At 39.6% G+C, this 27235-nt stretch overlaps 1 protein-coding gene across 1 annotated transcript in view; it reads right to left on the reverse strand.

Annotated features, from left to right (window-relative positions):
* Nucleotides 1-336: 336 nt before the first annotated feature.
* Nucleotides 337-27235, reverse strand: part of LOC148889110 (cytosolic phospholipase A2 beta-like) — a 28894-nt gene continuing 1995 nt past the window's right edge. The window contains exons 2-25 of the mRNA XM_089012616.1: nucleotides 26595-26661; nucleotides 26392-26522; nucleotides 24942-25070; nucleotides 22600-22631; nucleotides 22472-22514; nucleotides 19936-20008; nucleotides 19710-19846; nucleotides 19414-19545; nucleotides 18874-18914; nucleotides 18744-18786; nucleotides 16560-16614; nucleotides 16233-16357; nucleotides 15282-15371; nucleotides 13923-13957; nucleotides 13647-13785; nucleotides 12768-12904; nucleotides 10171-10393; nucleotides 9976-10090; nucleotides 8216-8353; nucleotides 7405-7497; nucleotides 6063-6242; nucleotides 4719-4891; nucleotides 3410-3596; nucleotides 337-1394 (exon numbers count right to left, since the gene is read on the reverse strand). Of these exons, the coding sequence (XP_088868742.1) occupies nucleotides 1183-1394; nucleotides 3410-3596; nucleotides 4719-4891; nucleotides 6063-6242; nucleotides 7405-7497; nucleotides 8216-8353; nucleotides 9976-10090; nucleotides 10171-10393; nucleotides 12768-12904; nucleotides 13647-13785; nucleotides 13923-13957; nucleotides 15282-15371; nucleotides 16233-16357; nucleotides 16560-16614; nucleotides 18744-18786; nucleotides 18874-18914; nucleotides 19414-19545; nucleotides 19710-19846; nucleotides 19936-20008; nucleotides 22472-22514; nucleotides 22600-22631; nucleotides 24942-25070; nucleotides 26392-26522; nucleotides 26595-26661 (2730 nt within the window). The 3' untranslated portion in view covers nucleotides 337-1182. The remainder of the gene's footprint in view (nucleotides 1395-3409; nucleotides 3597-4718; nucleotides 4892-6062; nucleotides 6243-7404; nucleotides 7498-8215; nucleotides 8354-9975; nucleotides 10091-10170; nucleotides 10394-12767; nucleotides 12905-13646; nucleotides 13786-13922; nucleotides 13958-15281; nucleotides 15372-16232; nucleotides 16358-16559; nucleotides 16615-18743; nucleotides 18787-18873; nucleotides 18915-19413; nucleotides 19546-19709; nucleotides 19847-19935; nucleotides 20009-22471; nucleotides 22515-22599; nucleotides 22632-24941; nucleotides 25071-26391; nucleotides 26523-26594; nucleotides 26662-27235) is intronic.

Consider the following 27235-nt stretch of genomic DNA (forward strand, 5'->3'; position numbering starts at 1 on the left):
TTTCAACTGGTTGCGAAACAGTCCTCAGTCCGCACGTATTACCGCCTTGTTTCCTCTTTCTTATTTCACTTTAAACTTTTTATTCCAACCTTTTCTCTTTATTTCACTTGTGCAGGTGTTCACTTTTAACTTCTTATTTCACTTGTAACTTCTTATTTAAACGTTTTCAATGTTCTGCTTATCTTAGACTAGAGTGAACCTCACCTTCTGACAACAACCCCTTTTGAGAGTTTCCAATATGCAGATTTCACTTCATGAGAAGAATAGGTATCTGCTTACCTTTTAAATGGGCTAGTCGACTCTTGGTGGTTGTCAGAAGAGAGATTCCTCGGCGGGTGGCGAGGGAATCTCTCTTCTGACTACTCAACATTATAAACAAAAACCAAGCAGTTGAAGCCGGTACACATCCCTTTATTTGATTACATGATGACACAAACTAATGACTGAACAAAACACATTCTTGTGTTTGAGCAAGTAAATGTATTTATCCACGGAAGGAATTGCCTGCAAATATAATTCCTGGAATCGCATTTCAAAATGAAGCATTCTTTTTTTTCTTTTTCCTTCAAATAGTTTTTCAATCTGAAGTGATACTTTGGGGAATGCATGTTCAATTGTCACATTATTTTGTGGTTTTCTGGTGTGGGAGGTGGGGTCCCTTTTATCCCTTTTATGGAATCCCCCCCAAAAAATGTGGATCCATTTACATTACATTACATCACATACACTTGGGCAAAACATGTAATGATTTTTTCTTTGACCTACGAACAAGGCCTTTAAAAATGATGATGGAAATTGTTTTAGAATTAAATTGAATCGTGGACACTCCCAAGACTTCAGTGTGAGTATGGGGCCCACTCAGTGATGGCGTGAATTTGAATTGCTTCGTGTCTCTATTGGAGCCCATGCAGTGATTAACTGGCGTGTCGTCTTGGGTGTATGTTCTTTCGCTAAGATTGTAACCTCATTGTCGTCAAATCAGTGGTTGCTAGCTTTTAGGTGCATATGTACTGCTGATAGAAGTACAGATGGCAGCTGAAGAAACCTTTTCATCCATGTACAGTTAAGATTTAGCGAGTTGTGGATCTCGGTGAAGTATAAAGCATTGCATTTTGTTTCTAAACTACTTTTTTAATCACTCAAGGTTAAATGAATAAAGCTTAATTGCTCACACAGCCTGACTTATGTCGCAATATCCATTTTAGATTTCAAGACCTTCCGCAAGGTTTCGATGATGCTTTCCTTATTGTTCTTAACATTATAGGCAGTTAAGTTCCACAGGCTGTCAAAATTCTCCTCAGAGTAGACGAGGTTGTTGGTCGTGAAAGGGGAATCGGTGGTCTTGACGTCCACCTCTCCAGCTTTGATTTCTTCTGCAGTCTCACGCTTCACACCTACAAAGTTAAAATGAGGATGATCATCGTTTCTGCCGTTTGGGTATAAAACATTTGAAATCTATCTTTTTATACAAATGGATCAATGAAATTGCTGTTATTCTTTTTCTGGGGATTTGCCCATAATTTGTCATGATTGGGAGGGTTATTTTAGCACTTTCATGAACCCTGTAACCTGATAAAATTTGGTAAACTAAACTGTAGTAACCTCTGTCCTGGAAGGTTTAAAAATGCATTTTGAGATAGTTGCTAGTTGCTTTTAAAAGACATGCTCAGTAATGCAGTACAAATTCCAAAATATTTATATAATTTGTTTACGTGATTGATGCCTTCATCTCTATCATGTGCATGACATCATCATTACATCAAGTACATATTTAACCTAATCGGGAGTACAATACATCAGTGGCCTAAAAATATCTGAATCACGAACTGATGTTAATTATATTTTGTCCATGAATTCTTCATATATAAATTTGAAATAATTCCAAATTGTTTTTCAGCTTCCTTTCATTACTTTTCCCCTGTTGCGCTGCTTCCAGATGTGTGTTTTCGTATTTAAGCATTTAACCAATTAACCAATCACATTTCAGCCATCGTTTGTTACCAGGGCCAGAAATCTATCTGGACAGCTACATCTATCTACCTTCACAATCAGTTCTGCGTTTCCTGTCGCATCAAATGTGTCGATCAAACTGTTGCTCGAAACAATCAGATTTCAAGTTGGCAAGCCAAAAGGGGTACCAACGCCTTCTTGAAGCCGCTGGTCACCATCAGAGTTTTCGCAAACTATGATTGGCTAATGACTAGTCAATCATAGTTTTCTGCTCTGATCACAAGTCGCTAATGACAAAAGAATACTGGCCAGAGCTAACATACTGTATCAGTCGCGAGCTGCATAAGCAAGTATATTGTGTTGATTTAATAGCAGTTTTGTCAACCCACAATGGCTGAAGGAGGAGAAGAAATGGATTTGGTTGGAGATTTACTGATAGAGAATAAGAAGTTATCATATCTAAAAGTTTCATGCTGCTATATGCTTAGTCAACATGTGTGACTCGAATACACAATTGAAGCACAGACAACCTGGGGTCAATCAGGTCAAAAGACACAGCAAGTTAAACTGCCATCTTGATCCAGGAGATCTGGCCTTGGACAGAATTTAGGACTTGGGAAAGTCCTTATCACAGGAGTAATTTAGGACTTCAAACTCCGTCACAGGAAGAGCTCATTAGCCAGGTTACAAATGTATCAGTTCATGGAAAACACAATATGTTATTGCTTACAGCTGTTCAGCTGTTCGTGCTTAGAACTCAAGAGGTGTGGTATTCTCATCAAGAAAACTATGTTTTACTAATGTATCACTTTAATTTGCATATTCTCTCAATAAATAGCTCGGCAGAAGGCTGCAGAATTCAGACGCCTGTCATGAATGGCTGCGTCTCCTGGCAGTAAAAGACAATCTTTCTGGGTTCCAGTCTTCGTCCACAGTGTTCGATCGAACATCTCTGACATTTACCACTAAAGCCATTTTCAAGACAGGCTTTTCACAAGAAAGGACATCATTAAGAAAGGCCGGTCAGTTATTTCCTGGCTAATGGTACCCTCTAGTGGACTTATGCAAAATCACACCACTTTTTTCGGTCTGGATTGATTCAGACATAGCACTGCTGAAGGCTTAGCGATGAAATCGACGGCCCACCACTGCAATCCATACAGCCCAGCGGAGGGCATCCTCACTATTCTGCCATATCATGAGTACCAGTAATTGCCCAAGCCTGTGATTTCTTTTTACCATTTTTAACATGATTCCCATTCTATCACTTTTGTGGATTATGCAATGCTGTCTATAATTTTCAATTTCATAAAGTTGTATTTTATTTTCACACTGCTATTTCCACCCTTGTCACGTTAGTAGTTAGCACATGCAAGACTTTAATACTGCATGACTCTCCAGCATACATTCATTCATTTCTGCACATGTGGCTGAGATCTAGCCCTTTAAATTAACCCACCTGGTTCTTTGAAATGTCTGAATGAATTATTGACAAGTGGGAAGTAAATCACTACTGGTGCCTTGGGATTCTCCTCATCTTCAAAAATGTAAACCTCTTTCAGCGGTTGTTCTTCCAGAGTGGTGAAATTGATTTGTGGGAAGGGCATGTCGTGGTCTTGACAGTAAGATGCTGTCAACCTCAGTTCCTGTTAACAAAAGAGGAATGAATGATGATGATATGAATGGAACAGTGTAACAGATTAGCTTTGTGCTGACCAGGACGAAGAAATCAGAATATATTGCTTTAATCCAGGGGTGGGTAAACATTTTGGTTCAGGGGCCACATTGACTTAAAATTTTATAGGTGGGCACAAGATACTGTCCCTATAAAAATCTGCATTTGTTGACAGTCAATATCAAACATCAACAGAACAAAAACATTCAAGTATTAACATCAGTGGTGGGCCATGCATGTCAACCCTGGCCGTTCAGTAGTGCTTCGTCTAAATCGATCCACAGCTGCGAGTGTGGTGTGATCTACTACACGTCCGTTAGAGGATGCCGTTAGATAGGAAATTACACGGGACTTGAAGAAACTTCCGAAATACCGTCATTGAGCTGTTAAAATTTTTACTATGAACTTGTGGATTCATGATAACCTCATAAAATGGCGATATTAATTTTTTTGGTAGCTTTAGTGCTGTCCAACCTTTCTGAATGATGTCCACCTATTCTTGAAAAGTCCATTTTGAAAATGGCTTTAACAGTAAATCTGCAACCAAATCCATTTCTTCTCATTATTCTCATTATTATATTATTATTATTATTATTATTATTATTATTATTATTATTATTATTATTACTATGCAGCTCGCTACCGATACCGTGTGCTAGCTCTGGCCAGTATGCTCTTGTCACTGGCGGTTTGTGATCAGAGCAGTTTGGCAAGCTATGATTGGATAATGACTAGCCTGGAGCATAAAAATCATTGCCGATGAAACTGTTGCTTGAACCAATCTGAGTTCGGTTTGGCAACCCAAGGCCTGCTCAAAAGTGCTGGCAACGTAAGTATTCGCAAATACGGATTCTTCAAGAAAAAATGGACATCATTAAGAAAGGTCGGTCAGTTATTTCCTGCCTAATGGTACCCTCTAGTGGACTTGTAGTAAATCGCAAGACACTTTTTTCAGTCTCGTTTGATTCAGTCTAGCACTGCCGAGTGATGAAATTCACGGCCCACCACTGTGTATAACCCGCGTATCATATAGCCCATAAAGCCCATCTAAATAAATAGCTGGCATTGCCTTGAAAAAAAAGTTCACTTTTACCCTGAAAACGTCGTTTGGGGTCCAAGAATTATCGAAACAAATGAAAACGTCCACTTCTCGCTCAGGACGTAGGATGGGCGCACAGCCGATATTGATGGAAAGACCAGCATCAATGAGCTTCAGTAACGGATCACTGGGTGTCAGTAAATTCGGGAAAGCGTCAGCGTGTGATTCTGTGAAGAGAATAAATGGGGCTCATGTTATAGAAATTATTTCATTTGAAAGTGTCTTGTGATGTTCATTGTGTGACCCATTACAGATTAGATCAGTGGTTCTTAACCTGTATTCGATCGAACCCCAGGGGTTCAGTGAGTCGGTCTCAGGGGTTCGACGGAGCCTCTGCCATGGAAGGTAAGACACGCTCGACTCCACTTGTTAATTAGTTAATCAATTATGACAGCAATGTCAGGAGTTCATCTGCAGCCATCGCTGGCGCTGTCCAATCAGTCAGTGCTGTGTAGTGGTCAACGTGTGACTGGTGTGATATTATGACGTATAATCAAAAAAAAAAAAAAAAAACATACATCTCCCACAATTTTATTTACTATTTTCAATGTTTAAAACTTTTACGAAAAAGTTATATCTTAAAGTAGCGGTCATTCCATCACGTCAATGTATTTTGCTGTACTTGTTTGGCATGGGGACCTCGTGTTGCACCCAAAAGCCGCCAGAAGAGAGCGTCCAAGCTCCATATAAGGAAATTATCAGCCTGTGGAAACGGAGGTGGCCACAGGAGGTCGCCATTTTGTGCCTCTTTTTCGGTGAGACAATTCCCCTCAATATTGCCTCATAAGGGCACGGAGTAAATTCTTTAATCGATTGCAAACATGTATGCTTTCCTCTTCAGAAGTATTTGGATATGTAACAATAAAGCATATTCTCTGAATCTGAAGCCATTGTTTTGATTCTCCAGCAATGCAAGACGTCTTGGCATGACGTCACGAACTGGGGGCGGAGCTTTCTGAAAATGCCCAATTCGCAGCTCAATTTTTTGCGGACACTTTAAGTCATTTTTATTGGGGTTTTGCATTTGAAAAAAAACATCATACTGCGTGTTTTGGGTATAATGAGATGTCATTTGATTGGTTCTCCGGTGTATCAATCAAATAAAGGGATGGCTGATTGGCTGATGTCGAGTTTTTTTTTTCAAAAGAACTCCACCAGTACCTCGAAAAAGATTAAGAACCACTGGATTAGATGTAACAAAGGCCTAATCTAACGTTATTATTAATAACTAAAAACAAAAAAAAAATCATTTAATTTCATTCATATTGATTTTCTCATCATGGATTGTAATCTTTTTTTTTTAAACAAAACAAGAAAAAAAATCACTTAAGTGTCTACCTTTCCAGGCTGTGAAGTTGCTGTGTGTATTGTAGTTTGAGTGAAATGAGAGACCATGCATGAAGTTGTATTCTTCAGAAGAAAATGGGCGATTTAACATTAAATCACTGATGATTCTAGAAATGGTTGAGGATGGATTGACAAGTTGAGTTTCAAGAGTCAAAGGGTCATTTTCAGGCTCTATGTAAAGGGAGAAAAAAGACAAGCTTGTGAATGGATTATGGGTCATTGATATACAACAGAATGTCCAAACACTTTGCAATCAAAGCAATATAAATACAAAAACAAAGCATTCTAAGTACAGTGGGACCTTGGCTTACAAACTTAATTGGTTCCCAGACAGAGTGCGTAATGCGAAAAGTGTGTATCCCAAAAATTAATTTCCCATAGGAAACCATTAAATTGAGTATAATCCGTTCCCCATAAAACATAATTTTGTACTTTCTCATTTTCTAAAACCTTAAAACTACACAAAATATACCTTATTTTATGTATAATAAATGTGCTCTAGTATTACGATTAAAGAAATAAACTACTGTGAAATAAAGTCATTTTATTTACCTTTGTGATGGTCGTTAATGGCTTGATGGAATGGAGTGTCCGGTTTCCTCAGCATTAAACAATTGATGAGGAACGTAACCTTCTTCTTTCACCATCTGGAGGAATGATCCCTTGTAGGTACTTTCTCTGTGATAATTGTATCTAGTTCTTCATCAATTGCGATCTGTTTAGCTGGGTTGATAGCTTTTAGCATCAAGTGTACAGATGACTTGTGCGGGTTATTTGTGGAGCCTGATTGATGGGATATTTTAACTGTTTTCTATCCATTTTCTCACTATTCTAACACTCTCACACTTTTGTTTTTTTTTTGTTTCAAGCTCTGTCATCTCCCTTTCGTGTGTGTGTGTGTGTGTGTGTGTGTTTTCTCACTCTCTCTCTGTCTCCCTGTCTCTTTAATGTTTAAGCCCCCCCCCCCCCCCACTGCTGGGTTCTTGACCAATCACGTGGCTTTAACCGATGACACCGTTTTGTTTTTTTGGAGAACGGCCTCACTCTCTCTCTGTCTGTCACCCCGTTCCCCACTGCTGCGTTCTTGACCAATCACGTGGCTTTATCCGAAGACTGGGGGCGGGGAATAGAGGGCAAAAACAGTGTTAGGGGAACGGGCTCGTTCGCGAACGACACATCACTCATTGATGCAGCTCCGTGTGTATCCCGAAAAATAGTTCGTATGCCAAGGTACAATTTTCATAAATGTAACGTTCGTAAACCGAAAAGTTCGGAAGCCAAGGGGTTCGTAAACCGAGGTTTCACTGTACTCTATTTAGTCCATTCCCCTTACCTTTGTTGTCTGTATCTGGTTCGCTATTGTTCTCAAGATTGGAGAGCTTCATTATTTGAGAAATGTTGACTGAAAAGAAACTGCTCCATATTCCTGATTAAGACAAACAAACAAACAAACAAACAAACAAACATATACAGTATCTGGACTTGCTTCTTGGTCATTGTATTGAATAAAGGCGGATATTCTAAGTAGTCTGAGGATGAATTATTACTGACTGTATAGGAGAGCATTCTGTGTATGTTTGGGGGGGGGGGGGTAGCCTCCTTTGTTTAAAGATGGCCATTAAACGTTGTTTAAATGATATAAATATGCCTACTTGTGTGTGAAATTGTTCAAGTTCATTTATGCTGTTTATCATTTGCACGCACAATGAATATGACTTTGTAAGGCAAAGGGCTCGCAAAATAGGTAGATTTGAATTTTGGTGTTGATGTGACGATGCAGCACATTTACTGTAAAGACCTTCCGATGACCTGGTTCCTACTCGGCCGTTATTTTTGGGGAAAATGGATACCCGGTGATGTGCCTGAATCCCGTGCAAAGCTTAAACTGTCCAACAGATGCCGACTTCAGAGAAGTTAATGAATAAATACTTTTTTTTTCCTAACCACCAAAAGATGTTTGGGCATATTTCATGGGAGATGTTTTTGTCAACACAAGCCACACCCTCAACTAAGTTAATGCTGTCCTAACTCACACTGTGCATGACATTAAGAAGTCTGACAAAAGTGAAAGGGCTTCATCGACAACCAGAATAGTCCAACTGCAATCGATTAAAAACCAAGTGACCTAGATTCCACAATCTTACCAATCAGATAAGATATGCGGATTTCTGGGAGTTTTCTGATGAGATGACCGAGGAAGAACTGACTGCCATAGTCCTCAGCTCGCACAAAAGCACCATACTTTTGAAAGCCAACCTCAAAGGGGGTGAACTCGCACCACTCTGGTGATCGGGAAAAAAGACACAGTAAATATTACAGAAAATAACATAAATGCTCTTGATGTTGAACCGCCCGTACTTACGACCACGACCGCCAGACCCTTTTTTTTTTTTGTACAGTAATAAAAATCGATAATATGAAATATAAAATGCTAAAAATGACACTAAAAGTTATAAAATTTATAAATGAACATTTTGGTATATAATAGTATTCAAGAGAAAATGTTGCTTAAAAACAGCAGATTGACATCGTATACTATCCTTTTGTGTAAACGTCACGTCTGCCATTTTTAATGGATTTCGACTTACGACCATTTGACTTACGACCGTTTTCTCGTAACGGAACCCGGTCGTAACTCGGATGTTACCTGTGTATGGAAGGAACTGATATATTAAGCTTTACGTGTTTCTTTTGTGTGTTTACAGTTGAACAAGGTTGATAATATTGTGATTTTGGACATTAATGCGTGAACAACATTGAGGTGTTATGGTATTTATTTAAGGTTATTATTTGAGTCATTGTTGTTATTGTCCATGCTTTGCACTATTACGAGTGCTACTAAATTGTGATTGCACTGTCTAATTAACCGTTACTTATTCAGAATGTTCTTTACGTGTTGACTGAATGGAGGAAAGGTTCCCCTCCACAATGTGATATAAATGTTGCACTACATCTTATACCCAGTGGTGGGCCGTCAGGGCCTGCAACGCCTTCTCTGCTGGCCTAAAAATATCTGAATCACAGACTAATGTGAATTAGATTTTGTCCATGAATTCTAATTCAATAATTCAAAATTGAAATTCCTTTCAGCTTCCAGATATGTGTTTTCATATTTAAGTATTTAAGTATTTAACCAATCACATTTCAGCCATCATTTGTTACCAGAGTCAGTAATCTACCTGTACACATTCACAATCATTTCTCCGGGCCCTATCGCATTAAATGTGTCGATCAAACTTGCTCTAACCAATCAGATTTTGAGTTGGCAACCCAAAGGGGTAGCAGCACCTTCTTGAATGCGCTGGTCAACATCAGAGCTTTCGCAAAGTATTGGCTAGTAACTAGCCCATCATAACATCACTAGCCTCTAGTCATAAGAGGATACTGGCCAGAGCTAGCACACTGTATTGGTAGCGAGCTGCAAAAGCAAATATATTGTTGTGTTGATTTAATAGCCGTTTTGGCAACCCACAATGGCTTTGGTTGGAGATTTACATTTAAAGCCATTTTAAAGATGGACTTTTTGAGAAAAAAATGGTCGGTCAGTTATTTCTTGGCTAATGGTACCCTCTAGTTGACTTGTAGTGAATCACACCACACTTTTTTCAGTCTGGCTTGATCCAGACCTAGCACTACTGAAGGCTTAGTCTTAGTGATTAAATCCACGGCCCGCCACTGGACAATACCAATACTTTACCTCTGAGAAAATAATAAAACAGTTGTTTATTCATTTTGGAAGTGAAAGGAGTTGTCAGAAAGTGCCTTGTATATGGAAAACCTTTTAAAAATCTGTCATTGACTGAAGGTGTGCCATATAATGTAGTGTGGAAAATACGGTAAATACTGTATCTAATATACGTACAGGCAGAGCTGCAAAATGATCAACCCTTCCAATGATATTTACCAGCTTCTGATTCAATGCCCATCCTCTCCGTCATATTGACCGCAGTATATATGGGCAAAGGGTTTTGGCCTTCATTTATTGTCTTCCGTTGCTCAGAGAGCGTATTGACCATTTTCTGCAGAAGTTGAACATTTTTCAGAATAATTCATTTTCAATATGAAATGAAAAAAGATGACCTAGTGAGCAATTACTCACCTCACCAAAAACTACTTGTTCAAACAGCAGGCCTCCCAAATCAGCGTGGGATAAAATATGTCCTTCCTTTATTTTTCCTTCCATTTCACGCCTGTAGTATTCCATTTTTTCCAGAGAGAAGATACTCTTGACGTCTTTCGTCATCTCTTTTTTTATTTCAGCGATGGCAGGGTCGATGCCGTCTTGTGACCAGTTTGGATCTCTGTACAAGGCACTCATTGCCCTATTCAGAATGAAAATGCTGATCGTGTTAAAAGTTCAAAATGTGAATGCATAGATAAATCATATTCCCTGACAATTATGGCAAAAAAAAACATGCCTGTTTTTAAACGCAGGCTCAGGCACCACCTCACCTTTTTGTTCTACTATTTACGCGTTTTATTATTTTAGTCTTGAGAGCAGGGGTGTCACAATTAGACCGGGGTGCAAAATATGTCTCGCCACATCATTTGTGCAACCTGCGAAAGCCACTCAAACATGTCATCTTCCATGATACTTCCTATAATCTGAAGTCCACGATGGCGCCCAAGTCAGCAGCCGTCAGCAAGTGCTCTCACGAGCCTTATTTTTTTTGTTGTTTTTGTGTTTTCTTTTGTCACTTTGTGTTTTTGTGCGGCGTGTGAAATGGATACGGATTGTTTTTCAGAATTTCTTGCCACAACTTTTATCAAGGAGGAGACTTTCTGCAGAACAAATATGCCAGCACGATTTGTGATTGGGAGGAATGTCAGTGCCATTTTACTGTCATTGCTGGACACCACACGGGCGATTGTGTGCTTGTAATGGGCAGAATTTTCACAGCTCCGCTTTGTTCAGCGGAAAGGCCAGTCAGCAGATGGATGGATTCATGGCTTGAGGAGCCGCGATGAGAAGAAAGGAGCGTCACCGCAGAGCGCCGATGCGTATGTGAAACTGTTGCAGCTTGGAATTGAAGCGGATTTACGTGGGACAGAAGATATGAGACAATCTCTTTTGTCACTGGATGCTACAGCTTCGTGTTTGCTTTCAACATTCAGCTTGTAGCAGAAGTGCACACTTGTTTCAATACCATCATCCCAGAACTTCTCATCCCCAAACTTCTACAGCTTGGAGTGTCCCCTACGATCTGCCAGTGGACCCTCAGCTTCCTAACAGGACGGACACAACAGGTCAGACTGGGGAAAATATCATCCTCAACATGAACCACGAGCACTGGAGCCCCAAAGGGATGTGTCCTCTCTCGATTGCTCTTCTCTCTCTACACGAACGACTCACCTCAACACACCCAGCTGTCAAATTCATAAAGTTCCCAGATGACACCACGGTCATCGGTCTCATCAAAGACGACGACGAGTCTGCGTACCGACAACAAGTGGAGCAGCTGGAGTTCTGGTGCAGCCGTCACAACCTGGAGCTGAACACGCTCAAGACAGTAGAGATGATCGTGGACTTCAGGAAACATCCATCACCACAGATACCCCTCACACTATCCAACTGCCTTGTGTCAACCGTTGAGACCTTCAAGTTCCTGGGAATCACAGTCTCCCAGGACATCAAGTGGGAGGTCAACACCAACTCTGTCTTGAGAAAGGCCCAACAGAGAATGTACTTCCTGAGGCTGCTAAAGAAACATGGCCTGCCACAGGAGGTGCTGCAACATTTCTACACGGCTGTCATCGAATCCATCCTGTGTTCTTCCATCACCGTTTGGTTCGGGGCCGCCACAAAAATGGACAAAATCCGACTTCAACGGACAGTTCGGACGGCGGAAAAAATCATTAGTACCGCCCTACCCACTCTCGAGGACTTGCACAGTGCAAGAATCCAAACTAGGGTGCGGAAAATGATACTTGACCCTCCGCACCCTGCCCATCACCTTTTCCAGCTACTCCCCTCAGGCAGGCGCTACCGATCCATGCGTACCAAATCCAGGAGACATTTAAACAGCTTCTTCCCGCGAGCCATTAACTCTATAAACAGTAACCTAAATTGAACTGTATAGTGCCTCTTTGCAATTTTTTGATGATGATACTATTGTGAGCCTTTATTTGTTAGTCAAAAAACTATTATTCTTGACTTGTTATGATGGTTTCACAGTCATAATGGCAGTCCAGGGGAAACGGTAACTACACTAATGTGGCCCACGAAATTTACCCCCCTGTTTTTGAGTTGTTTTTTTTTGTCTGTTCTGTCTTTACTTTGTGATTCATTTTAGTTAACTTACATATTTGTTTAATAATAATTGAGTATCTTCAGCAGTTCCTCAGAATGCTGTGGTCCAGCCTCATGGTTTTGGCGTGTGTATGCCCTTTCTGGCTATCAGTTGCATTTCATGCATGACAAATGACGTACAGAGTGCAACTCTAACTTTCAAAATATAAAGGGATTCTGAAATTGGCTAGAAACAAGCTCAGGATCGAGCTGAAGACAGCTGGGATTGGCTCTAGCATGCTGCACGTATGACACTTAGGATAAACAGATTTGAAAATAGATGGATGGATGGATGGATGGATGGATGGATGGATGGATGGATGGATGGATGGATGGATGGATGGATGGAAAAAGAGGGATTTTAAAATGACTACAGAGTTCCATTTGAATGACCGAACTTAACTCACCAAGTAGATCCAGACACTCCTGTGATATAAGATACACTATCGAGGACTTGTATTTCCTTGAGGCTCTTTAAACTGCCGAGCAAGCACGTCATTGCTCTGCTTCCTCCCCCCGAACCCACGACTGCTATAGTTGGCACCTAAATGATGGATACATGTTTCATTTATACAGTGGGAACTGAAGAATCAACTTTTTGAAACACACAGAAGTCTGTCTGTCTGTCTGTCTGTCTGTCTGGTCTGTCTGTCTGTCCGTCCATCCATCCGTTTTTCTTTCTATCTGTTTATTCGTTCATTTGCTGCTGTTCTTGGTATTGTGTAGAATGATTCTCTATGTCTGCTGCATTACACCATATAAATCCAGATAGAAATGAATATCATGCAAAATGTGATTTGGGCTATTGCTGATGAAGCACTTTGTGAATCTGTATGAATGTACTTAACTCATAATTGTACAATTTCGTCATGCAGTCATGTATTGCAATATTTGTTTAGACTGCAATTAATTTTATTAATTAATGTGAAATTTACAGCAGAACACTGACCATCCCCATTTTGCAATATTTTTTAATAGATGGCCAACTTTCTCACGTATTAGGAGGGAATTTCACTGATCTCTGAAGTACAGGCGACAAACAGTCCAGTGCCACAATACTGGGATGATAAGCTTGATAATAAGAACTGAAAACAAGAGTCACAACATTCAAGGTATTTTCTCACAAATTCTGTCAATTTTATGCATGTATCCTAAGGCACCATTAAATGGATTAGTCTGTATGAGGACCTCTGGGTAAGCACAGTGGCCATCGTATTGAACGTTTTTGACATTTTTGTGGTGCTTAAACCAAAGATATACTGGTGGATTTAACGTCACTCATTCACCTGGTTTGCTGATGGTGGAGAGTCAAGGCCAAACAGCTTTTGCATATTCTGCCCCGCAATTAACTTCCTTTTCTTCAAAAACTCTTTCTCTTGCGGTGGAATGTCCAAATCCAGACGAACTGCAATTTGGTTATCAATGCTACAGATTATAATGAAAAAGAAAAACAACAAAAAGATTAGAATTAACAGTTGGTCAATATCTATCGACAAATGTTAGGATATACGGGTACTGGACACGTTCCAATTTGGAGCACATAAGAAAAAAAGGCTATTTACCATTCATGTGTGTCAACATCTAAATCCACAGTGTCCTATTACAGAGGGGAAAGACATCAGTCAACTCAAAAGTTATAATGTCATCGAACCAGTCATGTGGCAATCTTTAAATGTTGTATTGTTTCTTTCACCTATGTTTATTGGTGTTGAAACAAAATTAAGTCTAACAGAGTGTGCTCAACGATGAAGCTACTGTGAATGCTGTACCGTCAGATGTCATCATTTAGCTTGCGGCTTGATTTGCTTACATCTTACAAGCTTCAATGCGGAAAAAAATCATGTTTCTCTCATTCTCTCTCTCTTTCTCTCTGTCTCTGTCTCTCCATCAGTCCAGCCTTTTGCTAATCCTCAATAGGGTTGTTGGGGGTGCTGGAACCTATCCCAACAGTCTTTGGGCACTAGGCGGGGGACACTCTGAACTGGTTGCCAACCAATCGCAGGGCACACAGAAACGAACATCAATCTGTGCTCACACTCACACACTCATGACATTTTTTAGCGTGTTCAATCAGCCGTCCATGCATGTTTTTTGAATGTGGTAGGAAACCGGAGTACCCGGGGTGAATCCACACAAGCACAGGGAGAACATGCAAACTCCACACAGGCAGGCCAAAGCGGGGTTTGCACTCGATACCTCTGGACTGTGAAGGTGATGTGCTAACCAGTCGCGTGTAGTTGGCGAAAATTGATTAAGATTGTCAATGTCAAGAATAGTCAAGACATTAAGATTACTGGAGGCTGTTTTTTTGACCCAGTATTTCCATAAAACCTTTTTTTTTGTCAAGAAATACTAATTGGGAACCATAGCCACATGTTTGGGAATGGCAACAACAACAAAAATGGCATGAAAGTGTGCTTTTGCTTGAGTCTCAATAAATTAAACTACTGTAAATCACGGGAAAGCTCGCTTCCGGTTCAAGTTCATTTTCACACAAATTGAAGCAAACGAAAGTGTAAGAAACTTCCAAATCGGTCGTTTTCTGTTTTTATCGATTTTCCATTTGTGTGTTAGATCGGAAATCAGAAACCATGTTTATATTTGGAAAGAATACTGAGAAAACCAGTCATTGCTGGGGTTCTTTGAGCTCTTGATTCGTTTTGAAAAGCAAATGAAAAAAAATGATGCACGGTTGGTTTCTTCCAAAATGCTGGGGTCTCCCTGTCCATAACCATTGCTTCAGCTAAATGGAGCCAAATGTATCATTTAATGAAATCATAATTCCAATATTTCAGATTACTTATCTCTTCTACTTTTAGTGCTTACATAATTGAACATTTTCCTCAACTCACAACAACGAGATTGCTTGAAATAGTTTCGACTCAATTGTCCTTGTTTTTTACATCCAGGTTAATTGTTACCTGATTAATAACAATGGACACTTTGCAACTGTGCTCAGGTGGTAGTGGCTGAAGCCTTGCTGAACTTGAGGGGGCATCACCAGCAGATGCCTGAAAAACAATTTGAATTATAGTTTAATCCCACCATTTGCAACAGGAGATGATACGCACACACGCTAGCAAACACCCGAAAGCACTGGTGTCAAAACGCAAGGCCTGTGGGTCCGATCCGGCACGCCAGGTCAATTTATGTTGCCCCCGAAAGTAAATCATGTGTTTTCCAAAACGTCAATTGTCATGTGTAAAAAAAATTTGTTGAGATTTTGCAATAATCTTGTTCCTCGGTATACCCTCACTTGAACAATAATCAGTCACTGTCATTCCAGAATTTATTAGGGAATTGAAAAGCATGACGTGGAGCACCATTCATGAATTTGTTTGGGTTTGCGTTTCAAGCTACCGTCAGACCTTGGGCAATGCTTTTCCCACGAGGGGGCAGAATTTACCTTTTGTACAGCCACCCCCACTTTCAATGCAGATAACTACACAACCAAGTAAGTTCGAAATAACCTTTTTCTTCTAATGAGTTTTATTACGCTGTATTGAATGTTGATGTAGGCCTGAAACTCAATATTCTGTGGGTTTTGCAATTTGAGTAAAAATGACTACATCCCTGGCACTGCAGTGGACACATATTTTAACATTGTCTGGCGGCGAATGAGTTAATGACATGGCTGATTTCAAAACTAGTATTCTTTTAATTATCTTTTGTACAAGTCATTATTTTGTTGTTTCCCTCTCATAGCAGCCCTGGCAAGGAAGACATAACTCAAAAATTGGCCTTTGACTAAATTGTCTTTGACATCTTTGGCCGAGAGCCAACACCGCCATAATTCACACTGACTACTTCCATTTACTTGACAAAGGTAATAATTAACCCCTTGTTATATTATCTGTGCAAGTGAAACTCACCGCCACTCCAACTTCAGTTGCCAAGTCTCTGTTAATGAAAAACCGCAGCTTGGTGCTTTCCTTTGCTGTCATACGCTGATTCTCTGGACAGGCCCCACAAAGCTTGATCGTTTTACCCAGGCCATCTATTGAAAACAGGGAGAAAATCATTGGCTGAATTTTCATGAATAATACTTGTGGATATATGTCAAGTGCACAAATTTAAATAATTTGACATGTGTGATAACTTCCAAAATATTCTTCATGTGCTATTGTTTTACGGAAAGAGAAATGTATGCCCGACTCTGGTTTATTTGGCAAAACAAAAGTTAACCAACAGTACCATACCATGATTGTTTAGAAGCTTGTCGACATTGACGTCCAAAATAGAAAACGGGGCTGCCTAAAGGAAAGATGAATTTCACATTAAAACAAATACAAGCTAACTCAACGATACGCAACATTTTTAATTTTAAATCTCTCTCTCTCTCTCTCTCTCTCTCTCTCTCTCTCTCTCTCTCTCTCTCTCTCTCTCTCTCTCTCTCTCTCTCTCTCTCTCTCTCTCTCTCTATATATATATATATATATATATATATATATATATATATATATATATATATATATATATATATATATATATATATATATATATATATATATATATATATATATCTTTTGTACTTCTCAATTGTTGTCGACCAATGTAGTGATCTTAAAGGACAACCGACACCATTGTTTTGTTTCCTAACTGACATCAGAAAAACGTTTATAGCATCTAAAATACCCAAAACACACAGGCTGATATTTTAGTCAACTGAAAAACACCAATAAAAACGACTTAAAGGCTCCAAAAACTACTTCAAAATGAACCCGGAAATGGCCAGTTTCAGAAAGTCCCGCCCACTTGTTCATTACGTCACGCCAAGACGTCTTGCTTTGCTCAGCAATCAAAACAATGCTTTCTTGTTACTCATCCAGTTATGAATATGATTCAAATAGTTCTGAAGAGGAAAGCATAAATGTTTGCAATCGATTAAAGAAGTCATTCCGTGTCATTTTGAGGCATCTGGACTGAAATGTAGCGTCCCAGAAAATGCACAAGATGGCGCCCAAGCTCCGTTGGAAATGGGCTTTGTCTTATGGGAATTTTTGTCAGCAAATATCAAATAGTTGTCTTGGTGCAACATACAACGATTCACCATGGCATTATTTATGTGTTTTCCTTCTAATTTCGCCATCAACACGGATCAACAAAGTTTTCAGACCAAACAAAGTAAATGGCCTAATTTGTAAGTAAGTAAGTAAATGGCCGAATTTGTCTGCTGGGAATTTGTGTCAGCTCGTATCAAATAGTAGTCTTGGTGCAACACACAACGATTCATCATCGTGTTATTTATGTGTTTTCCTTCTAATTTCATCATCAACACGGATCAACACGTGTCAAGTTTTCAGAACAAAGTACAAAAGTACCCAAAATGCATTTTGTGACGTTTTTTTCAGTCAGTGACAATACCTACCGTGACGTCATGGTAGGTATCGTCACCAACTCAAAAACAAGACTTCTTCTTCGCGAGTCTTAAAATGTAAAATATAGCTATATGAACTAAATTTCTACAGTTTAGCTGGTGTATATAATGTAGAGTCATTTTACATTATAAAAACTGTACTACAGTGTTTATTTTATTTTATTTTTGTCAAAACTGTGTGCATAGGTGAGACACACAGTTCTCCTGCCTCATGACAGGGGACGCTGGTGATTACAGAGATTCTTCTTGCACTCCCTCGGCTGCAGAATAATAGAATTAGTGCATGAGAGCAAGCTACAGTAAACAGCAAGTTAAGTGCAAGCATCCAGTCATTTTTTTCGTGTTGCTTGGCCTTATTTTCAGAATAGAGGATTTCATACCTAAATTGAAAGAAATAGAGAGACTTTAAAAACTGAAGAAGAATAAGGAAGGCTTCTACAAAGAAGTTATTGATGCCTTTCTTCAGAGGGAGCGGCGCATGGACTTCATTTATAAGTAAAGGTAACTCGATAACGTTTTTTTCATTCGTTTTTTTCTATGCTACAGTTTATATAAAGAATGCTGACATGACATTTAAAACAAAACACGTTAACTGTTGCCAATCAAATGGTGAATAAGATACTCTGTAGAGTTCATGTTTGTAAATCTGACTGAGATGACGTCAGTGCCTCACCAGCCATGAACCGCACCGCACGTCACTGATGCGGTGGAATCTTTGTAAAATACGCTCAGTCGAAGTCATTTGAGGTGATTTGACAAAGTATGGAGACAACTTGTCGGGAGGCGTCGGTTGTCCTTTAAAGTGCAATTTGAACATTGGCTCATGTGGTTGGTTTCATCTGGTCATTAAATTACAATTGGGAAATCAGACTCGCTGTGTAAATCTATTTTAACCCTTTCATGGATCCTGTAACCTGATAACATGATAGACTGTCCATTGTAGTAACCGCTGTCCCTGAAAGGATTCATAGACTGAACGCATAATAGTGCAATTCATGTGTCTTACCATGAGAATGCCATTACTGACATAGTCACTTGGGGGCTCCTCACTAAACAGGAAAAAAAAACAACTTGATAAGAATGTACTTCTCACATTTGAGAGCAAATATTTTATGAATATGCGCAAAACCTGTCACCTTTGGAGCATCTCAAATTCTATTAACATTTGGTCTGTTTTCTGAAAAAAACATGGAAAGGTGGTCAAGGTGAGGAGCATGACACATAAATGCATCAAAGCGGTGAGAGCATCTCTGATTATGTAAACTAATGTTGCAGGCAACAGTCATAAACCGAGACCCAAACTGAAATTTTCAGGCTCTGATGAAATTATCTAAATGACAGACAAAATATTTGAAAGCCAAGCATGTCAAAAAAGTACACAATGACATAAACTAAACGGGTTTTTGCATTTTCGAAACATTGCGTCTGCCACATGCTGTAACCTCAATAAGGTCAATTACATGTTTTCATTCTGTCACCTCGCGAGAATTTTACTTATCACGACTGAGACCATCGTAGATGCTGATTCACAATCCCGGAGGAAATTCGCAGACAAGTTGCCGTCGTCATTTTGGTATTAAAACTTCTTGACAAGGAATACTGATGTGGATATGACAGCAATACCGCCCCCAAACCACCACCTCTCTCAAAAGTGTGACTATAGTGATTGCATTTACCTCAGAATTTAAATTGAATGAGAGTCTTTCTTTCTTTCCAAGTGTGAGGTTGCTGAGATCGTACATCGTCGCTGAAATGATGTCATCGTGCGAACCAGGGTCCTCGTCATGCAGACTGATCTCTAAAACATTCTGGAGAAACATCAAACTACTTAGCGCAGTCTGCAAATTTGAAATCAACAATTGTGTCATCATTGACATCCGGAAGTGTTGAAATTGCCTTTTAAATGTGATACAAAAACACTGGATATGAGCACACCATTTTATGATAAAAAAAGAACTCCCTGTGGACTTACTTTCAGATGGGAGGGAACCCTGAAGGTTAAAGTTTCATTCCATTCCGGATTACTGTTGTTATGCACTGTTTTTGTGTTGAATGCACTTGCAGTTGCCGTCGGAAGATAAAGACTGACGTAACAGTCTGACTCTGAAACTGAAACATAGTGAGCAAGGAGAGGAATGATCTCCAATCATTATTTCACTTTACATGCACTTAATACAACAGTATAAAGTTGTACTTACAGTAATCTCGGGAATGACCAACTTTGGCTTTTAATACAGTCACATTTAATTTCCAGTAAGAAACTCCTTCCTTCTGTTGAGAGAGCCAATCAGAAATAATTACCAACTGTAAAAACGCACTTAAAAGCCAGCATTTAAATGGCCTTATATCATGCAAACAAAACAGCTGTAACATGACAGCTTTTGATGTGACATGAAAAAATTAATAACTCGTTTGACGGAAATATACAGTGTAATGGAACTGTATTTATTATTTGGTATATTAATAGAGTATAATTTTTTTCACACAATAATTGACTGTGATTTATTTATTGACAGCAAAAAATGCAATGTAAATCTTTGTTTGAATCATCACAAGAAATGCTTTGCATTATTCCATGGTAAGTAGCTAGTTTTCTGGATCTGTAAAGGAACTATGTATTTTTATGTAAATATTTTATGTAAATTATGTTTGTATTTCATGTAAATATTTTATGTATTTTTTATGTAAATAAAAAAAACTGTTATATTGATCAAAGTCTAGTCTTTGAAGTTGATTTGTTCCAAAACAGGCACCGTCTCAATTGAGGTCTTTCATGACGAATGTATCATTAGGCACATTACCAAATTTTCTTTATTATTGGAAAATAATAAAAAATGAAGCTACTAGTATGTTATTATATCCAGCAATGACCATAAAAAATGAACATTTTTTAACTAGAAAATAATTCAGGCAGTAAAGGGTTAAACAGGGCAAAAACATCCTTTTAATGGGTGACAAGTGTATTCCCATCCATCAATTTTCTGATCTGCTTTTTCTCACAAGGGTTGCAGTGAGAGAAAAAATGGAGTACCCGGAGAAAAACAGAATCAGAATCAGAGTCATCTTTATTGCCAAGTATGTAGAACACACAAGGAATGTGTTTCCGGTCGAACACGCTGCACTAGTATCATCATCAAAAAAATGCAAGAGGCACTATACAGTTCTATTTGGGCTACTGTTCAAAGAGTTCATGGCTTGGGGGAAGAAGCTGTTTAAATGTCTGCTGGATGTGGTGTGCATGGATCGGCTACCGCCTGCCTGAGGGGAGTAGCTGGAAAAGGTGGTGGGCAGGGTGTGAAGGGTCCAGTAGGATTTTCCGCACCCTAGTTTGGATTCTTGCAGTGTGCAAGTCCTCGAGAGTGGTGTGTAGGGCGGTGCCAGTGATTCTTTCCGCCGTCCTAACTGTCCGTGTAAGGCGGATTTTGTCCATTTTTGTGGTGGCCCCGAACCAAACGGTAATGGAAGAACACAGGATGGATTCGATGACAGCCGTGTAGAAATGTCGTAGCACCTCCTGTGGCAGGCCATGCTTCTTTAGCAGCCTCAGGAAGTACATTCTCTGTTGGGCCTTTTTCAGGATAGAGTTGGTGTTGACCTCCCACTTCATGTCCTGGGAGACTGTGATTCCCAGGAACTTGAAGGTCTCAACGGTTGACACGAGGCAGTTGGATTGTGTGATGGGTAGCTGTGGTGATGGATTTCCTGAAGTCCACGATCATCATACAAACTTCACACAAAGAGGCCACTCCGCTGGTATCCTTATCCACAGTCTCGTCACCTCCTGCATCGATTATTGTCACTCACTTCTCCTCAGTGTCAATCAGAAATTTCTCCATAAACTCCAACTAGTCCAAAATTCTTTAGCCTGGATCATCACTAAACCCCTGTCCTCCAGCAGCTCCACTGGCTCCCTGTCAAACATCGGATTGAATACTTCTGTTTACATTCAAAGCCATCCAGAACCTTGACCCTACCTCTCTGTCTGACCTGCTTCAAATCTCCGTTCCCTCTCGGTCCCTCAGATCCTCATCCTCCCTTCACCTCTATATGCCCTCTGCTCGTCTCACCACGATGAGATGCAGAGCTTTCAGCTGCTCTGCTCCCAAACTCTTGAATTCACTTCCACCCAACATCCGTAATATTGACTCCCTCCCTATTTTCAAATCCCATCTCAAAACCCATCTGTTTAAAATTGCATTCATGGTGTGGTTCAATCCGCTATTTTATTATTGATCATTTTACTTATGGTTTTATTGTTGTGTGCTTTGTTTTTATTGTGAAGTGTCCTTGGGTGTTATGAAAGGCGCTTGAAATTATTACAGTAAAGTCTCGTTATATCGATATTCAAGGGAGTCCGAAAAAATATCGATATAACCGGGCCTATCGATATATCCGACCCTGTTTGCATGTAATTTTCTCCGTGCGTGCATAGAAATAGTATCGATATAACCGGGACTATCGATATATCCGATATCGATATAACGAGACTTTACTGTATTATATTATTATTATTATTATTATTATAAACCGGCACCTCTGCACTGTGACATCGACTCGCTAATCACTGGATATTATGAGTATACTTTTCTGCTATGGACTACTCGTAGCTAGAATATGACACATTCTCATTTATTCATAGTGTATGTGAATGTATGCATTTTTTTGTTGATATAAATTGTACACGAGTCACTGTTATAACCAAGTTCATTTCATTCCAAATTCAAAATGTCTTACCCCCAATGAAAAGCCTTTGAATGGGCTCACAGCTTTCTTTTCACTGAAGAAAAGAGAAATATACAGCATTTTCAGATGATATAGTCAATGAAACTGTTGAATAAAATAAAACAACCCAAAAATGTTACCTCTCCAACATAAAAGCGATCCAAAGTTTACCCTTTAAAGACACAGATGGACAATTAGGTCAGGAAACGCATGAGTGATTCTGTAAATGACTTTTACATGACAACTGACTCTGCCACACTGCCCCATCAAAACGAAAACGGTGGGCACAACCTACAAACTCTTTGAAAAATCTCACTGGTTAGCAAACACAATGTTTGACCACATTTCTGTGTGGATGATTTCTTGTTGCATTGTATTCCAGACGCCACATTTAATATTAAGGCTGCGGCTGTTATTCCTCACAACTGTTTTGACATGGAGGACTCACAGACAAAAAGCTACTACGGATGTGATCACACAACAAGATGGAGGTTTTATTCATTTTAATTCCCTCTTGAGGAGTAGAGAATAAATTAGAGACCGAAAGGAGAATGTGTGGGATAAAATAGCGACAAACAAAGAAATGTACATCTATCTTAAAGGACAACCGGCGCCCCCAGACAAGTTGTGTCCATAATTTGTAAAATCATTTCAAATTACTTCTACAGAGCGTATTTTACAAAGATTCCACCGCATATAGCTGTATTTACGTCTTAAGACTCGCGCTGAATATTCAGGAAGTCTTGTTTTTGAGTTAGTGACAATTACTGACGTCACGTCAGGAACGCCCCTGACCAAGAAAGCGACACACAATGCATTTTGGGTACTTTGTTTGGTCTGAAAACTTTGTGTTGATCCGTGTTGATGGCGAAATTAGAAGGAAAACACATAAATAATGCCATGGTGAATCGTTGTATGTTGCACCAAGACAACTATTTGATATTTGCTGACAAAAATTCCCATAAGACAAAGCCCATTTCCATCGGAGCTTGGGCGCCATCTTGTGCATTTTCGGGGACGCTACATTGGAGTCCTGACGCCTCAAAATGACCCGGAAAGACTTCTTTAATCGATTGCAAACATTTATGCTTTCCTCTTCAAAACTATTTGAATCATATTAATAACTGGATGAGTAACAAGAAAGCATGGTCTCCGAATCTGAAGCCATTGTTTTGATTCTCTTACGATGCATGGTCGCTTTTTTCAGGTCAAAAATGCCTTTGTATACATGGACGCCTTATTGTACATGGTAGTTTCTTTCGGCCTAAAACACATATTGGGCTTTTTCAGGTCAAAAACGCTCTACTATATCTGGTCGTTTTTTCCGTATTAAAAACACCTTACTATACATTGTCATTGATTTTGACTCAGAAACGCCTTCCGATACATGGTCATTTTTTCCTTGCTAAAAACACCTTCTGATACATAGATGAAAAGGTGTCTTCAGCCGTCATCTGTACTTCTTTCGTCAGTTCACTGACAAAGCTCTTCGGATGAGAAGCGAAATGCCCGACACCTTCAAATAAGTACTGATGACGACTGAAGAAACATTTTCATCAATGTATGACTGAGGGCCTACACGGACGCTTCCTTTACTTGGTTGTTTTTTTTTTTCGGCTAACTATACATGGGTGTTTTTGTTTTTTTTTTTTTTGCTCAAAACATGGTCATGGTCAACGACATGGACGTTTCTTTAACTCATTCACTGCCGGATGTGCATAAATGTGTCCACTGCAGTGCCAGGGCTTTTGTTATTGTCACTTGAATTCCAGAACTCCATACAAATACATAAATAAATACAATAAATATAATAAATAGAGAGGGTTGTGTCAGGAAGGGCAGCCGACGTAAAAGCTTGCCCAAAACAAACATGCGGATCAAACCTCTAAAGATGGAGGACACTGATTTGCTGTGGCGACCCCTTGAAGGGAAAAACCGAAAGGAAAAGAAGAAGTTGCGTGAACTTTTTGTAATATGTGGAGGGAATGAAACATTGTAATGGCTTCCCCAAATTCATAATGCTCCCCGAGAGGAAACTGTAACTCCAATGTGGCCCGCGGAAAAAGATGAGTTTGAGTAAATAACATGATAAATTGTACGTCATATCAGCTGTCCCTCAAATCGTTAATTATTTGAGTCACACCCAAAATTTGCAATGAGGAACAGATAATTTGCACAGCGCCCTGTTTGGATAATTCAAACAAATTACTTTTTTCCATCAGACACAGGTGTGTTTGTTGGAGGAGGATACATACAAAAAAAAAAGTGGCCCTCAGGGTCCGCAGTTAACCATTGCTGTTGTGTTGTTACCCCATTAAACAGACTGGTCAAAGGTCACTCACTCTCTCTCTCTCTCTCTCTCTCTCTCTCTCTCTCTCTCTCTCTCTCTCTCTCTCTCTCTCTCTCTCTCTCTCTCTCTCTCTCTCTCTCTCTCTCTCTCTCTCTCTCACACACACACACACACACACACACACACACATACCTCGGGTTGGATGGCAAATTTCTTGATTTCCATTTTCCCTTCAGTTAGTGTGTTGACATCAATGACGATTGTTTGGATTAAATCATCAAATAGGGGATCCTCATCATACAGATGAATCTGGAGAGTAGTCTGGGAACATAGCACAATAATAATAGACTATAGTTTGCAACGTCAGAACAATTCAAGCCTTAACAAAGATATTATGAGGTGCAGTGACTAATGAAAAAAATAAAGAAATAACAAACAGACAAATAAAAGAATAATAATAGTAATAATAATAATAATAAGAAGAAAAACAACAGAAAGTCACAGTAGCTGACATCTGCTCATGGGTTGAAAGTGATCATTCGTTCCTGGTTCATGGCTTCTCAGGGTGTTGATAGCAGAGGATGGTTAAAGCAGCAGGAAGCCAGGTGTTGAACAGGATAAATTAGTTTAATCTTGTAGATAGCAGGGGCATCGTGGGGCCGGCCGAGAAGGGACAGGAAGAAAAGAGGAAAGAGCGCGAAAGACCGCTGGGAGAGCATTTATAAGACGGGCATAATAGGATGTGACGTAATAGGATGTGACATCATGTAAATAAATTAAGGGAGGATATGACGTATCAGGAAGTCCAAAACGTAAACAAACGATGCAAAAAGATGTTTTAAGATGTTCGTATAGCGAATTACCCCAACACCTGCCTCAACAGTTAATCAATTGATGGCTCAAATCTGGGCTCAGGCCTTCTTGTGAGGGGTTTGCTCGTTCTCCCTCTGCCTACCTAGGTTTTCTCCGCGTACTCCGGTGTGCTCCCATATTTCAAAAATATGCGTGGCAGGGTGATTGAATATTGCAAATTGTCCCTAAGTATGAGTGTGTGCATGAATGGTGGATTGGCCATGTGTCCTGTGATTTGCTGGTTTTTAGTGCACCCTACCCACTGCCTGAAGACTCTTGGGACATTATGCATTATCCTAGTGGAGCCTATCCCAGCTATCATGTTGACTTCTCAGTGCAGAGGTCGTGGGTTCAATCCCCGCTTTGGCCTCCCTGTGTGGAGTTTGCATGTTCTCCTCCGGCCTGTGTGGGTTTTCTCCGGGTCCTCCGGTTTCCTCCCACATTCCAAGAACATGCATGGCGGGCAGATTGAACACTGCAAATTGTCCCTAAGTGAGAATGTGAGAGCAAATGGTTGTTTGTCTCTATGTGCCCTGCGATAGGCTGACAACCAAGTCACAGTTTCCCCAGCTAACTGCCCGTCGACATCTGAGAGAGGATCCAGCATCCCCCCGTGCCTGTAGTGAGGATAAAGTGGTGAATGAATGAATGAATGAATGAATGAATGAATGAATGAAAAAAGAGTTAATACTGTTTCCCAAGAAAAGTCAACGTCTTTCCTGCATTTTGTGATGCATGTTTTGCTCTCCGCATGAAGGTTAAAAGTCTGTGATATCTTCACTGGTCTCACCTGGAACTTATTGCGGAGAGTGAAACTGAAGCTTTTGTTCCATTCTGGGTTTTTGTCATTTTTCACAGTAGTTGTTTTGAAAACAATTGTCGGTGGGAGTGTCAGCTTGACATAGCAATCAGACTCTGACCCTGAAATATGAATTAAAAAAAGAGATTAAAAATACGCAATTTGGTTAACATTAAAATGTTATTCTCACATACAAAAGTCTCTTGAACGAATGTTTTCTGCCTTAAGTACGGTGACAGTCAGCGTCCTGGAAGAGAAAGCCTTGTGTAGAAACAAAGGAGGGAGGGTGCAGGTTAATAGTCATCAAAGTATAGTAATGAGAAGAAAATAACCTCTTGGAGATATTTGTATGTAATTTTTTTTAAACAACAATATTTGCAATATTTGCAAGTAAATGTTTTGATGGCCACAGTTAAGACAGGACAAGGTAATAAACTCATGTAAATATTTCCTGGAATAGTAAGAGCAGTATTCAAATAAAAAATAAGTATTCAATGTAAATTTCTCCACTGCGAGACTAATAAAGGCAAATCCAAATCCAAATCCAATCCAAATCCAATCCAAAATAGTACTGAAACAGTCATGCAAAGTATCGTCACACTGCAGTACAGTGTTCAACCAGTGTACTCCTCAACATGATGTTAGAAAACTAAATTTCTCGCACTATTAATTTCGATGAACCACTAAACAGGAAGGATGGGCAATTGCAGTCCTCCTAGTAAACTATCCCGCAGGTTTTTGATGTTTTCTTCTTCCCACAAACCTGATTCATATGATCACAGTTGTGATCAGGTGACAGCGACACAAGAAGACACTGGCTTATGTGACCTTTGTG

Source organism: Hippocampus bargibanti, linkage group LG13, assembly GCF_051943395.1.
Source record: "Hippocampus bargibanti isolate YZ-2025 linkage group LG13, ASM5194339v1, whole genome shotgun sequence".
NCBI classification, from domain to species: domain Eukaryota; kingdom Metazoa; phylum Chordata; class Actinopteri; order Syngnathiformes; family Syngnathidae; genus Hippocampus; species Hippocampus bargibanti.